This window comes from Bombus fervidus, chromosome 1 (genome assembly GCF_041682495.2).
Source record: "Bombus fervidus isolate BK054 chromosome 1, iyBomFerv1, whole genome shotgun sequence".
Lineage (NCBI taxonomy): Eukaryota > Metazoa > Arthropoda > Insecta > Hymenoptera > Apidae > Bombus > Bombus fervidus.
In genome coordinates, this window is record NC_091517.1 from 20,463,303 (window position 1) to 20,478,378 (window position 15,076).

Genomic DNA, 15,076 nt, shown 5'->3' on the forward strand with positions numbered 1-15,076 from the left:
TTGTCGTGTTAGTGATAAAGTCATAACTAGACTGCGAATTTTTATGTTTATGCGAAATTTGTAGATGCAAAAATACACAGAGTATATAAAAGATCCAAGCGTACTCGTTATAATATTTCGCAGGGAAAACGAATTTCTGCTTAAAATTAGCTTAGATTCGTTATTTGCATACACAAAAGCGTGAATTTGTAAAAATGTCCGCAGTGTAATCACAACACCTATTCAGGAAATATAAAAATAATACAAACAACATGTACACATATCATCATAAAGACCATGACAGCGAGTTATATAATGCTACGAACGATGAATATACGATAACGTATAGTTATTGTTTCGAATTACTATCGAATATAGTAGAGAGTAGTGGATTATGAAACTGAGTGTATGTAGTTGAATAAGCCACGTCCTGTTTTTTTGAAACACCGATTGCATACGTAATTTAGTCCACACCCAGGTATACTTCCAGTTAACTGTTAGTGATGGGATCAAGTTCAACATTATGTTAACTCACATACGCATAATTCGAATTAAATTGAATATACACGGTTCATTTTATAAGTTCCGGATACTCTTTGTGAAGTATAAAAGTTCGTTCGTTGTAAGTTGCGAAATATTTGATGTTCAGAAGCTGGTTTTGAACTTTATAATAAACACTTGTAAGTATATATTCCAATGAATCATAGTCACTAATAGAATCATTGAACATCTTATTAAACTCTTATAACAAATAAAAGAAAACTATGTAGAATTGTAGGCAGTGAACATGACAAGAATTCCTATAAATTTTACTTTGGTATTTGCACTTACAATTAGACTGCGAATGTTTATTCACATTTTATTCAAATACAAAAGAGAAGGAACTTAAGCAGAAATATACGAGTGAATATAACGAGTAAGTTATTATGCTTGAGTATTTTATATCATACATTACATTTTTGCATCTTTGATTCCTCGTAAATGCACAGAAATCTGCAGTTTATTCATGATTAATTCAAGCAAATGGAGAATTTTTATATTTTCTATTTAATTAAATTTATCTATTTAATTTCTATAAAGTTTCGAATCTATTTGATACAAGAGGCATTTTGGGAGCACCCTTTTTTATTACCCAAAATATTTATATAGCGTTAGAATCTGTCGCATTTGCATACAAATGTACTTGAAAGTATTACTTCTTCTCTTTTGAAATACTTACATTAACCTTGTTTTAGTTAAAATGACGATGTCGACATACCAAGTATACTTTATTATTAAAGAAAGGTTTACCATTTGCTTCATGCCATTTATGCTTTTCTTCATTTAATTTAAGGTATTTCGTAATAGCCTGTACAATACAACTTTATTCAAAAGTTAAAAAGCACAGGAAGCTTCAAGTATTTCATCATATCTTGAAAAATACAGAGTGCTGCATTGGACAATTTAATTAATTTAATTAATTTCAATCAGTTAATGATCGAACCTATTTGCAACATAATTGACTCCATCACTAACCACTCTTTTTCTAGGAATATTCTCACGGGTTTCTCGGAGTATCGTATGACTATGAATGAGTCTTTAATTCCTCAGTGTAAGAGATTCGCTATATCATGGGCTGTACTCTGCGTCTCCCACTCTACCTCTCGTGCCTCGTTTCGTCACATAGTCAATGTTATCAGTGTATAGGAGATGATACTTGACTCTCAGTTGCGCTGCTCGTTATCGTCAGTCTACGATCGTAACTGTAGTTGAAAGGAATTGAAGCAGTCGTCGTGATATTCGTTGCTAATTGGTGATGTCATAATGTGCGAAGAAACGAAGAATTGTCACGCCTGGTTAGAGCCGCTGATCGACAAGATAACTACGAATCTCGGCAAAAATTTCGATGATATACGATACGAAGTATCAACGCCTAAGGAATCCTTCTTCATTTCGAGTTTATTCTTCGTCAATATCGTTTCTAACTCGGCTACCGACAATGACGACGAAGAGAAGGAAACATCGAACAGCGTTGTGATAAAAATACCGTCAAGTTTGGACCATTTACGGGAAATGGTAAGATCGGAAGAACAATTCCACAACGAGATATTGTTCTATAAAAAGTACGCCAAGTATTACGATCAACTGCCTCGTTGTGTTTACGCTGAGCAGAATGACTTTCCTAATTCGGTGATCGTCCTAGAGAATATAGTTATTCAGCAAGGTTACAGCTTGTGCAAATGGAAGAGCGATGTACCGTTGGTATACACTATAGCTGCGTTTCGAGAAATCGCAAGGTTCCACGCGACAGCGTACATGGCAAAGAAGAATCATAAGGAAGAATTCTTCGATTTCGTGAAGGGTATTCAGGAAGTTAGGTACTGTCCAGGGACCAATATGCAGCTCGTATTCATTGAATCTGCGACCAGGTGGGTCGACTGCCTTCGAAAGCAGAGCCACGATAAACAATTCTGTGACAAGGTCGAAGCTCGATTCAAGAACGTGTACGAGGATTGGATTCTGAAATTTATCGAAGCCGAGGAACCTCTCGCCACGCTATGTCATGGCGACTTCACGATAAATAACATGTTGTTTAAAAATGAAAATGACAAACTGAAAACTGCATTTATCGATTTCGCATTAATACGGTATGGGTCGCCGATTTTGGATCTGTCTACGTTCTTATGTCTGCATTGCGCGAATAATATCGACAAAGATATGTTGGATAATGTTTTGAAAGCGTATCATGACTCCTTGATACAGTGTCTTAAGGAGAATGATATCGATTGTGAACAATATCCGTTCGAGGCTTTCTACGAGGATTATAAGAAGAAAGGTCTGTTTGGATTTTTCATTGCCACGTTTTTCCTATCTATAGTGATGGGAAAGTGTGAGAAAGGACTGGAAGATTTCGATCAAATGGATGTGCCGCAGTGGACAAAAACGGTTAGTCAGTTAGGTGGAGATGAAATTAATAAAATTTTGGCGAATATGTTGCTGAAATTAAATGATTTTGGATGTCTGGATTATATACTGTAGGTAGTCAGTATTTATTACACTAGTTATGACCAACAAAATCCACGCTTTTATAAATCAATAAGATCAAACAAATGCAATTTCTATTATTAATTTTAATTACGAATTTTATAATTGAATATTGGATATTGTTAAGTTTTATCATTTTTGACGATTTGTTGAAGAGTTAAATTTTATTGTTTGAAAATTGAAATGTAGATATATAGCAGTTACAGAATCTATAAATAATGAAGAAATGAGGGCCAAGTTATTGTAAAAAATATCATAGAAATGTAAAATATAATATATGTTCTTTGTACGAAGCATATCCTTCTTTTTTACTTTTTTCCCCACTTTTACATCGTACGACGAATAATCAGTATGAAAATATTAATTTTCTAATGTTTGTTAACAAAACATATTCGCAGAGGTACCAGACGATATTTTACGGATGTTAATCAGTGTAATTTCATTATAATTAAAAAATGAAAACGGTATAATTTATAGATACCTTATGCGCATTATGTAAAATGCTTTGAAATTATACAGAGATAATGTTGATAAAATTGGAAAGAAAAATTTTACAAGATATTAACTGCAAATAAAATTTCAAAATGTTTTATAGAACGTGCATGATATATTTATAAAAATTTTACAACATCGCACTTTATTGTATACTAAAATATTTATAATAGACATTTGGTATTTATCGTCCATATGAAACACATAAACTCCAATCACTATTATACATCTTTTATTCACACAAACAGTATGAATCAGTATATATATGTATATGTGTATGTATTATAACAGTACATCCTTTCAAAATCTCGTCCTACGTACCATTACCAATCTCTTCAAGAGAATCCATCTTTTAAACCAATACAATCAAACATTATACAATTGAAATTTCCAAGAACTTAATCCTTCAAAGATTACGCTTTTGATATCTTGTACTGCTCACAGTATATAGCAGAAACCTTCATAATCCATTCTATCATATATATAAAATATCACCGAATTAACAAATATATATATATTATAACTCTACATACATGTATCGTTCACTCTGATAAATTCTCATTTTGTGTCAATCCTTTAGAAAATAATCCACCAAATCCGCTATCATTAACGCTAACGTTATATACATTTGAAATTATCAAAAACATTAATCCTTCAAATCCCTGTAAAATCCATCTGAAAATAATTGGCAATCCGTGATACGCGCAATTAACGTTTTGCATAATGAACCGGTATCGGAAAATTTGTCGAGAGATAAGCGGCCAGAGCTTTTTTTTTCATAGGAATACACGGATGGAAAACGGGTGCAACAACGCGGGTAAAAGGCTGGTTTAGAAGAGTGCACGCGTATACCCGGCGTCATATAGGTATGCGATGTACATATCCAGCGAAATAAAGCTCGTAGACACGAGGCAGCGGGGACGATGCGCGAAATTATTCTTTCGCCTATATGCAAGTACGGATCTGCCTTTCAAATAGAGGCACTCCGTGACGCGCGGAAAAACTTTGTCATTTCCATATATTTCGCCGAGGACTGGCAGCCCTGTCTCTCCCGGGAAATTCACTTACGCTCTAACCTGAATTTTAAGCCCGTTAAATTTTGTTCGTCGCGGCGGTTCCACGCGCGGCCGCGTGTCTTCACGGCCGGAAGAGGAAACGAGGGACTGGAACTTGCGAGGAGAACTTGCAGGAATACTTTTAGCTTGGAAAGGGACCTGAAACACGCTACCTACGAGAGGTTACCTTCGATATCCCAGGAAATCGTGGAAGATAAGGAGAATGATTGTTGAATTCGTAGAATTTCGTCAGAGCTGGTTACATTGCAGATAAATTAACGGCTATTAAAAGTGCTGACTGTAGCAGGAAAATTATACAATTTCTCGAAGAGGATTCGTGTATACTATTGTTCGAACAAATACATATTGTGCCATTCAGAAATCGGTTGATGTACTTCATAGAGGATTCCTTTTTCTATTAGAATGTTGTACCTTTCAGTTAAATGTTTTTCTTAAAGTTATCTACAATTTGATATTTATAACATTAAGTTCCATCCTTAATGTGGTTTATTGTTACTGTTATTGTGTGGCAAGTACGCCGTGCGAAATGGTACGGAGAATTCATTCGCTCTTTGTAAAATGTCTCCGAAATTTCTCTTTTATCCAGAAATTTGATTTATTCGAGTTTTATTAATTTTAATCAAAAAATCGACTAAAGAATAGCTTTTAAATTAAATTCGCGTATCATTAGTTGAGAACTTCTGGTGTTAGAGAAATATTTTACGATGCGCAGAATCACTAAAATTACACTTTCCGCATACAAACTTGATATTTTACGCGTTTCAAACACTACTAATTAAAGTTTCTATACGGTAGAGCGAGAACACACTCTGCATTTAATGGTCTATAATTATCAAGCGGATGTATTGTAACATGCAACATGTTTAATCAATGGTACAAGAAATGACAATACGTATGACACAGGCGTTCTATTACTTTCGATAAAAAAATATTTAAAGATACGTACAAATAAAAATTATCATGGTTGTATGTTAATGTGAAATACTTGACCTTATCCATCTTAAAATCTCACAAAGAGTGTTTGTTCTTCTATTTACGTTTACGTTACCACATTGATAATCTTTTGTTACTTTACGCATACTCAACGCAACAACTACATTACTTCATCCGAATCAAGGTGAGAGCAACAATAAGTAAGTACTTACACATGCATAATTTATATCTTTTCCTGACTCTCGTGTAATACTATTGTTGAATTTCATGAAATGTGACAGAATATTTAATCACATACGAATAATAAGTTACACTTTCGTATCTCAATTGCAATGATAATTGCATGAAATTTATTACGCCACGAGGCTTAGTATAGGCCGTATTTCTAACTATCGCTCGCGGTATTATAGTGTCGCAGACAGATCGTCTTAACTGCCCGACGGAAAATATGCAATGTAGCGACAAGTGCATAGTTATCAGCACCGCAGCCAGTTCCAGAAACGTTGATTTCGGTCCGTTATTTTATTTACACAAAACAAGTGGCATACGTGATCATAGGCGCGAACGGTGGCGTAACCCGAGCATAGTGGGGGTTATCTCCCTGAGAAGACAAAGAAATCATCGAAGGGAAATCAGTCTCATTTGAAGATTCTAACAGCATACATGGAGAGGTCTGACAAATAAAATTAAGGTCGCTTAATCTAACGAATTCATCGAGAGATATCGTGAAGTCGGGTCGAATTTCTGTAACACATTAACTGTATTTATCGCTAAATAATTTGTGACGTTTTTATTATTACATTCATTATTGTTAAATATACAAGCTATATTAACCTGTTAATACAGTGTTAAATTCATTGAACTACCTCTGTTATCTTAACCGAAACAGGGGAACGACTAATTCGCAGCGTCGATTATCCGAATCGTAGCGAGAACTTACGCCTCTCGCTGACGCGTTTTCCTCGCGATCGCGTCTCTCCGCGAACGGTCGTAACAAAATTATTATGTTTACGAAATACGTTTCAAAAATTTTAAGGTGTATGAAAGAAGCAATATACGTAGTTAATATAATTAGACGAGATATATGACGTTTAAATTTTACGGGAATAACAATTATTTAAATTTCCGGGTTGTGTTGATCTCTAATTAACAATTCTTTGTAGAAGAGTCCAGTAATTTGAAAACAAATCAATCTTCATATACGTATACAGTGCCGCTTATAATTATTCAAATGAGACACCTTTTATATTTTACTTTTCTAGCATAATATAAAAGCCAAACAAGAGTTTTTTCATATTTTCAATGCATACGAGTTTTTATTGGAACAATAAACATTGCCGTGATTGTATTATCAATTAGGAATTGTACCTCTCTTAAATATACATTTTTTTCACAATTGTCTATCGATTTTCGAATTCGATCGAATAATTACTTTACCTTCCTTAATCAAGATACGTAGATACGATATTTTAATAAAAAAAAAAGAGTAGCATACGTTTCGTTGAAATTATAATTGATAGAAATTATGATAAAATAAAATTTGTTATAAAAATTAATATAAAAATTGGAGATTACAACGAAATGAAATTAAAATAGGGAAATAGTGAATTAAATAGGAAAGGGAATTCATGTCGTACTGAAATGTAGACTATCGGAAATCTCGACTTGAAATTCAGATGGAATCCATGTGTCGCTCTCACCGTCAAAACGTAAACCAATCGTGTTTCCCTGGGATAGCTTTATTGACGTACGTCACTTCTACGACACGGAATGTGTCAAAAAAAATATGTATCACGTTGTTTTTATTTTTGATTAATAAACCGGTATTTAGTGTCTCGAAGGTAACATCTGTTTAAATAAGTCAAAGATACGATAAAGACTAAGGCAATAAAAAATTAACGTTACCCTATTAGCTTCGTTTGCTTATTATTAGAAGAGATATGATTAAAATTTAAAGAGCTTTATCCTGCACGATGAGTCACGATAATTAACTAAATTGCTTAAAATTGCAAATTCACTTAATAATATATTCATTAACCCTTTAACGTGACTAAATAGATAACAATATGTACAGAAAATAACGCACCCGCGACGATCTGTTATAATTATACGCACTTTCAACGTTGATTGAGCGTATGCAAACCACTCGATCAATTTCGAAATTACAAAACGCTTCGATAATTGACATGTACCGTGGTAAATCGCGAACAACCTTCCGTCTAATGGCACACGCGAATACATATTTTGAAAATTACAATACAATTCTTGCATATCGAATTCGACGAAGGTTAGAAATATTAAAACACTAATTATTTTTCTTCTTCAAGCAACTAGCGATTTGCGTTAAATTGTAAAGCATTGATCTACGCTACTTACTATTAAAAGTAACGGCAATGTACGAGTCAAATATGGAGAGGGTGTAAAAAAAGGATCGACCTTGATTATCATAGATTTATTCTGCAGCTCGTTTGGGTCGGTGGAAATCCGTTACAGTCGATCGCAAAATTGACGTTGAGCATAATTTTGAAGATCAAATTTTTACTCATACATGTAGTACTCACTCATACATGATGTACTCGTACGTACAGTACTCATCGCGAGTAACAAAAGTCTGAAACCGTCCGAACCATCGGTCATAAATGAACCGTTCTCATGGAAAATGGTAAAAAAATTGTATCAGGATGGAAACCGATTTGATTTACATAATCTGTTTGCTGATACACACTGATACTATAATTGTGACAAAGTCAAACGTATCGATGCGTTTCATACTTCCAGAAAGTAAAATATAATACGAGAAGGTAAAAAAGTTCAATTCCGATGCAATTCCCGAAATATCCAGTGACAATAGTTTCTTCTATCAACACCGCCGTTACGCTGAAGTGTCTGAACTCATGAAACTCGATAGGGTGTACGAATCGTATCAAAGATATAGACAAACTAGCTGCAGACTGCATCAGTGGAACACACGTATACAAAAGTTGAGTTTCCTCGCTATTATTATTTTTCTTACTTTGTCCGGTGTTTTGCTAGTGTTCATCTTCCAGTCTGTGCATAGCTTTTGTTCCGAGTGTTCATATTCCGCGTTAATAATGGTCTTCGACCTTTTCGAATTCAAAGAGTTCAGAAACCACGAGCAATGCGAAGTAAACCCATTGTTCGATATGAGCGTGCAAGTGCAATGACTTGTTCTTTCACGTGCCAATGCACACGCGGTCAACCAGCTCGCCTATAATTAATAATAGAATTCAACGTTCATACTTCATCTTCAAAGCGTTGGTCCTTCATTGGCATTCCAGTCGATCAGCAAGTTCTGTTGCATGCCCTCCAATACGTGTAAACTACACTTTATATATTTCGCGTGCTTTGGCATAGTTTCCAAATGCTTCATCTATTGCACGAGACATTTGCCGCATACAATATTTTCGTACCGTTATTAACATTGAATACGAACAAAAGCTATAACCGGAGGATGAACGCTAACGAAGCGCAGCTGGACAAAGGAAAAGAAAAAAAAAAAAAGAAAAATAGTAGTAAAAACTGAACTTGCGTATACGTATCTCTCAATACTGCAGTCTGCAGCAGTTTATCTACATTTTATGTACGACTCGTATGCCCTATCGAATTTCACATGTTCAGGTACTCCAGAATAACGGCCGTTCTGGTAAAAGAAACTATCATCACTGGATATTCCAGGAATTGCATCGGAATCGGACTTTTGCACATTCTCATATTACATTTTACTTTATATATCGGTGCTAGCCTTTCAACCGGTCTCCGCTAAATTAGTCAAAACTAGTTTTTACCCATAATATTCTACATGTATATATTTCAAACAATAACTATATCAACGTACGTTATAAGATTAAGATAAACCTATTTACAAGAATATCTACCAAGACCTTAGATCCAAGTAGCATCGATACCGCACCATATTTACCATGTTCAGTTGGTACGAATTAGCAGTCGTAGCCAGAAACATGATCCTACTAATCCGTTGCGCGCACTGTGCGGCTTGTTGCTGCGGTAATGCAAACCTTAACAAGAACGGAGTTACGTTACATCGGATGTAAACGAATCGTTGAACAAACAAACAGCCTGATAGGGAGGAACGTTCTCCATCCAGCCATCCTAAACCATGAACACACCGATTGCCTACAGTCACGCTAACTGCGCATCCTTCTATATAACCACCAGGACGAACTTGTCGCTTACACATTTATCAGTTGCTGCAAGTTCGCCCGTTAAGATCGAATAATGCTTGTGCACGCTGTGCATGTCGTACTATTCGCGAGTTCCAACTTTTCGGACGATCGAGACGAGTTTAACGATCGTCGACGAGCGACCTCGTCGCTCAGGAAGACGTTGTTGAAGCAGTTAGAACGTAGAGAACAGGAAGAGACAGCTAGAAGAAGATCGACGTGAGCGCGAAGTCGGTTGAAACCAGCGCGAAATCCGAGATGCGTAAGGACCGCCTGCCTTAATCGAGCTTTATAGTTCTAACAAGTGCACGAGTTCGAGGAGCGCGGTGATTCTATTCACGACGAAGTTTCGGGACAGTTTCAGAGACTTCTCAAGAATCTTCTTGTTATAGATATAAAATGGTGCTCGTAAACAGTCGACCGTCTCTCGAGGTGTCTAGGTTCCAACGAAGTGAAGAATCCGATAACGGAATTTCGTGATTACTCTAGGACAAGGCAAGAGTGGAAAATATGACTCGACGTGATTGAGAGAGATTGATGGGAATATTAAGTGGCGCGGGGAAAGCTGTGGAGGAGTGGACAATTGAATTTAATTCAATGAACTTAGAGAAGCCATCGAAGGTCGACTATGGTTGCTTACAGGATATCTTTCTGAGGCACTCGACGTTTTCTCGAGACAGAAGTTGGTTATATGTTTCAAGTCGATTACTTGTTTCAATCCTGTCAATCGCAAGATCTATCTGCTACTGTTTTAGCGAAATTTCATCTTGTTAATTAATATGAAACAGCCCGGTGAACCGATATTAGACAGAATACAATTATTTACTTCTAAGCCATGCAACATCGTCAAACGAGACTCTACGAGATCATAATTTTCAATTTCTCAATTGTCTCTTAACCCTTTATGAAAATTGCATCTTGCCAACTAATATGAAATAGGTTCATGAGTTGATGTTGCATAAAACACAATTATTTCCGAACCATGTAACATCACCAAAGGAAATTCCCCAATTACGTTCTGTTTACAGACGTCTTGGAAGCACCGACAGAGGCAACGTTCAGCTACAATCACAAGCAACAAAAACACGGAATCTCATTTTGGCCGGTATTTTCAACGAAAAGCCGGATCGGTGAGCATGAAATGGAGAATAGTTTAAAACAACCGACGAATCGTCTTGGCGTTTATTCAAAAAGAAAATAACGCGACAGGCTGCATCATTTAATTTCATTGGACACGTCTTATTTTTAGAAAATTTTGAACATCCCCATTCGATGTTATTTTATCATCCATTGATCATCGAATATTTCATAAATTTGGATTAAAAGTGCTTTATTACGTTTATGGTACGAAGCAACGTATCTAATAATTCCTTATAGCATTGTAAAGAGAGATAAATTTTTATCTTTTCAACAATTTATTAAACGTAGAAAAATTTTTTTAAATTATGATTTGTAACGGAAACCATATATCTTGAAAAATTTTCTTTACAAGGAATATAGAAGTAATTTATTACTTTCCCAAAAAATTCATAAAATCAAGATGAAGTTACAAAAATAATACATTTATATGTCAAATGGGGTAGCCATTTGAGAAATCCAAGTTATTACCTGAAAGAGAATTTGCGTTCAGAACATCGTTGTGAATTATTTTATTCCTGCTCGTTTTTTAAAAGTAAGAGAGCTGAGGCACACTTGGTTTACTGGGATTTCAATCTAAACATAAAGCTGTCAGCTCTGCCGAGATTGATACATGCACCTTGTAGGCAAGCATACTATATCATTTGACTGATCTAACCAGTAGTAGATACCTACATTCAAGTATACCTCTTCACCGTTGAAGGGTTGAATCTTTTTCTTGTAGGTATACATATTTGAGGGAACGATAATGATGGATTTTGTACGTATTTATATTTGAAAGCTGAAGTAGAAGTGGCATCATAGTTTTTGTATCATTAAATCTTGTAGAAAAAGATATATTTACTTACTTATACATATTTACTCACATATTAAATAAAGTATTGTTAAGTAATGATTTGAGATTGTTATAGGTAGTAATGAAATTCTAAAATACAATTTTTTAATTTCAATTTTACAATGAACCTGATGCGAAATTATTACAATTAACAAATTATTTCATCTCCCATTTTGAAAAATTCCAAAGAAAAAAAAATTTTCTCTGCAGCAAATGAAAATGTCATGTTGGCTTAATATAGGGGAAATTTGAGGTACAATATTTCAACTTCGGTAGCGCTGGGGTTACTTAAATTTTAACTACATGTACAATGTGTCCTTCTTAACAAATAACTAAAATTTGAAGATTTTCCTAAGAAACTCGGTTTCTCGGAACAACATCTTAAACGTTTTATCGAACGACACAGTGTTTAACGTTTAATTTTCCGGAACTCTGCAGCTTTCATCGTTGAAAATTTTATTGTTCATACTTCTAAAGTTCTACATAATAAAAGCCAGACTATAGAAGCACTTTACGACGCGTTAATGTAACTCTAAAGTCGGGTTACGGCAACATAATAGCTGCTTCATTTTCTGGAAATAATCCAGTGACACCATTTACCTTACTCACTTTTTGGACAACAAGTATTTCCAGTACTTATGTTTGAACAGTAAATATTGTATCACGTGTTTCGTCACAAATATTTCGATTGCATGTTATTCTGCCGTTATTAGAATCTACTTGAAGATTAAATTGGTCACGGTTAGATACTTAAAATCATTACGTCTTATTAAATTTTTCCTATTACAAATAAATATATGGCATCTAATATATAACAAACGTGTATAATATATAAAATAATAGATTTTTATTATGAAGAGGTTTAATGGATATCAACAAATGAATCAACAGAGTTTATAAACACGTCTTAAGCGATAAGAAGATAGAAAAGAATTTTATAGGATAGGAAGACTTTTAGTGCAAAATTCAATTGCCCATAACTGGAAAAATTGCGTCTAAAGCGATATTCTACGTAACATTTTATGTCTTTGTTATATTTCTAAAATAGATCCTGCAAAAGTGTTCCACAAAAATATATTTTAACATCATGTATATATATTCTCAAACACTGAACAATTATACACTAAAATTATACAAATACCTGCGTTCTTTATGAAATAAACTCATTTTAATTTTCAGTTATATGTATCATCTTACAATTAATTATTTATTTAAATCCCCGTGTTTGTAAAAACTTCTCATCCTGTGTAACAGAAAAGTTTTCGATTGTGAGAGGACCGTAGGGAAAGGATTAACGCTAACATAATTTACAAATTCTACCAGAAGACATTTCCTTTAAGTCGCCAGTCAACGTTATCTTCATCCAAATTCTCGAAATAAAGAAACCCAGTGATACAACTGTGCATATACTTACACAGATTCAACACTAACAATATTTAACACTCATTCTGACAACATGAACAAACACCAAGCAGACAAGTTTATTCGGTACACAAGTTTATGTTTAAATAGCAGGATATCCGAGAGACACAAAGATGTAGTCTGAGGGACTGTGAATTTGTCGCCACGGTAAACGTCGTTGCTGGAGCAAGAAAACCTCTACTCCTGCTGCCAAAACATGGCCGCGAATCCAACGTGGGTATGCGGGTGCGTATTTTGTGTTTCCTAGGAATCTCTAACAAGCATCGCGGTCATTCTGGTCTTCGTCGATTTCACGAAACAGAAAACTCGACCGACCGATCGTACATACTCGTAATAAATAATTCCAGGTCGCCAGCGAACAGTCTTACGGGTCTTGCGGCACGAGATTTGTCTCTGGTGTGCATTTAAACGAGTGTTCCGGTTTCTCGTGGTTAGTCCCCTTTATCTGGCACCGAGTAATCCACACATAAAAATTTTAGAATCTTGATTGAGGCTTTAAAATCGATAACCTCGTTAATGAGAGGAGTTTGGTAGAAATGTAACATTACAACCGAATTGTTCGCGATTAATACTGAAAATCATTCAATATCAAATAATTCGTATCTTTTTTATTTATTGTTTAACCCAAATGTACGCCACGAATTTATCCGAGACTAACTTAAATTTACTTAAGTCATAAAAAGGTGCATTTTGCATTCGATTGCAAATGGCGCATTTACTGAATGACTAAATATGAAAAATATTTTTGGAAAAATTGCAATTGATCGGAATCGCGAGGAAAAAGGTAATGGTCGCTTTTTCAATTTTTTAATCTGCAACGAAGATGTAAACAGCACATTTGCAGATTCATATCAGTTATATATATGCTGAAAATTTTATCGAATTGACTAGAAAAAGTGGAATTTTTTCAAAATTTTTTCAAAATTAATCTTCCTACCTTTAAAAAAAGAAAAAAAACAAAAAAGAAACAAGACGTTTGGTCAAATTTCAAGAAAGTTGTTCAATCTCAAAGAGTGTTACAACAGTTGTGGAAATCACTGTATCTATTATTTACGAACAACAGTTTTATTGAATAAAGCTTCGTAAATTGTGGAACGTTGTGCGTTATACATATGAATATAATGGTTAATTTATGCATAACAACGGATAACATTTGGTTGGGAGTAATACATTGCACATTCTCAACCTACAAACGCATTAAGAGCTATGAATATCTAATATTTGCATAAATTCTCGTCTATCATTTTTATTAATTACGCTTTAACGAGCTTGGACAGTAAATTAAATTTGGTCGAAACATTTCGTTATCGTCCGAATAGAATGAATTCTTGTAACAATAATAATAATCGTATCTGAATAGATAGTGGCAAACTTCGACGCGTTTTAAATTATTATTATATCTAAATTGTTATTATTCCATATACATATAAACAATCGAGGAGCTTCGCCAGAAACGTGCTCGCTGATTTATCGAGCCACGATAATTATTAATTCAAACGTATTCAAGATTTATTCGATTCACTATTTTGTTTCGTGAGACTGTTTACAGAAAACTTTTGCATTATTTTCAATAATAATTTAAAACACACGAAGAATCTTATTTTCACACCTGGGAATCAAGTAGTTTCGTGTCAATCATCCAACATCACAACGAGCAGATATCTGGCCAAAATAACACGCTCTGTAAATCCGACCACCTGGAAGTGCTCCAAAATCCTTAAAACATTCTCGAGCGAGAAGATCACGAGGATTTACCGAGCAGCTGACTCGCAAGACTTCGTTGCAGATGTTTGCGAAGATTCCCTGAAACAAGGAGCGACGCACCGGTTACGGGAAGGTGAGCGGCTCGGCCACCCCGTTGAGGAGAGGGTGAACGCGGCACGGATATAGAATCTGAAAAGGAGCGAACACCAGGGGAGGATATGGAGGCCGAGGACGAGAGGTAACTATGCAAATGCAAGAGTACATTTATCTCG

The 15,076-nt window shown here is 34.9% G+C and overlaps 2 protein-coding genes across 5 annotated transcripts in view; one reads left to right on the forward strand and one right to left on the reverse strand.

Moving 5' to 3' along the window:
* The window catches only part of LOC139989913 (neurotrimin), a 473,537-nt gene that overhangs the window by 203,843 nt on the left and 254,618 nt on the right, over window positions 1-15,076 (reverse strand). The gene's annotated exons all lie outside the window — the stretch shown is intronic.
* Window positions 1,679-3,242, forward strand: LOC139989759 (uncharacterized). The gene has a single exon (XM_072008316.1). The coding sequence runs from the start codon at window positions 1,783-1,785 to the stop codon at window positions 2,995-2,997; it is 1,215 nt and encodes a 404-aa protein (XP_071864417.1). The 5' UTR covers window positions 1,679-1,782; the 3' UTR covers window positions 2,998-3,242.

Bases quoted from the DNA above. Each gene is read 5' to 3' on its own strand.
- LOC139989759 (XM_072008316.1), top strand. From the start codon at position 1,783: ATGTGCGAAGAAACGAAGAATTGTCACGCCTGGTTAGAGCCGCTGATC.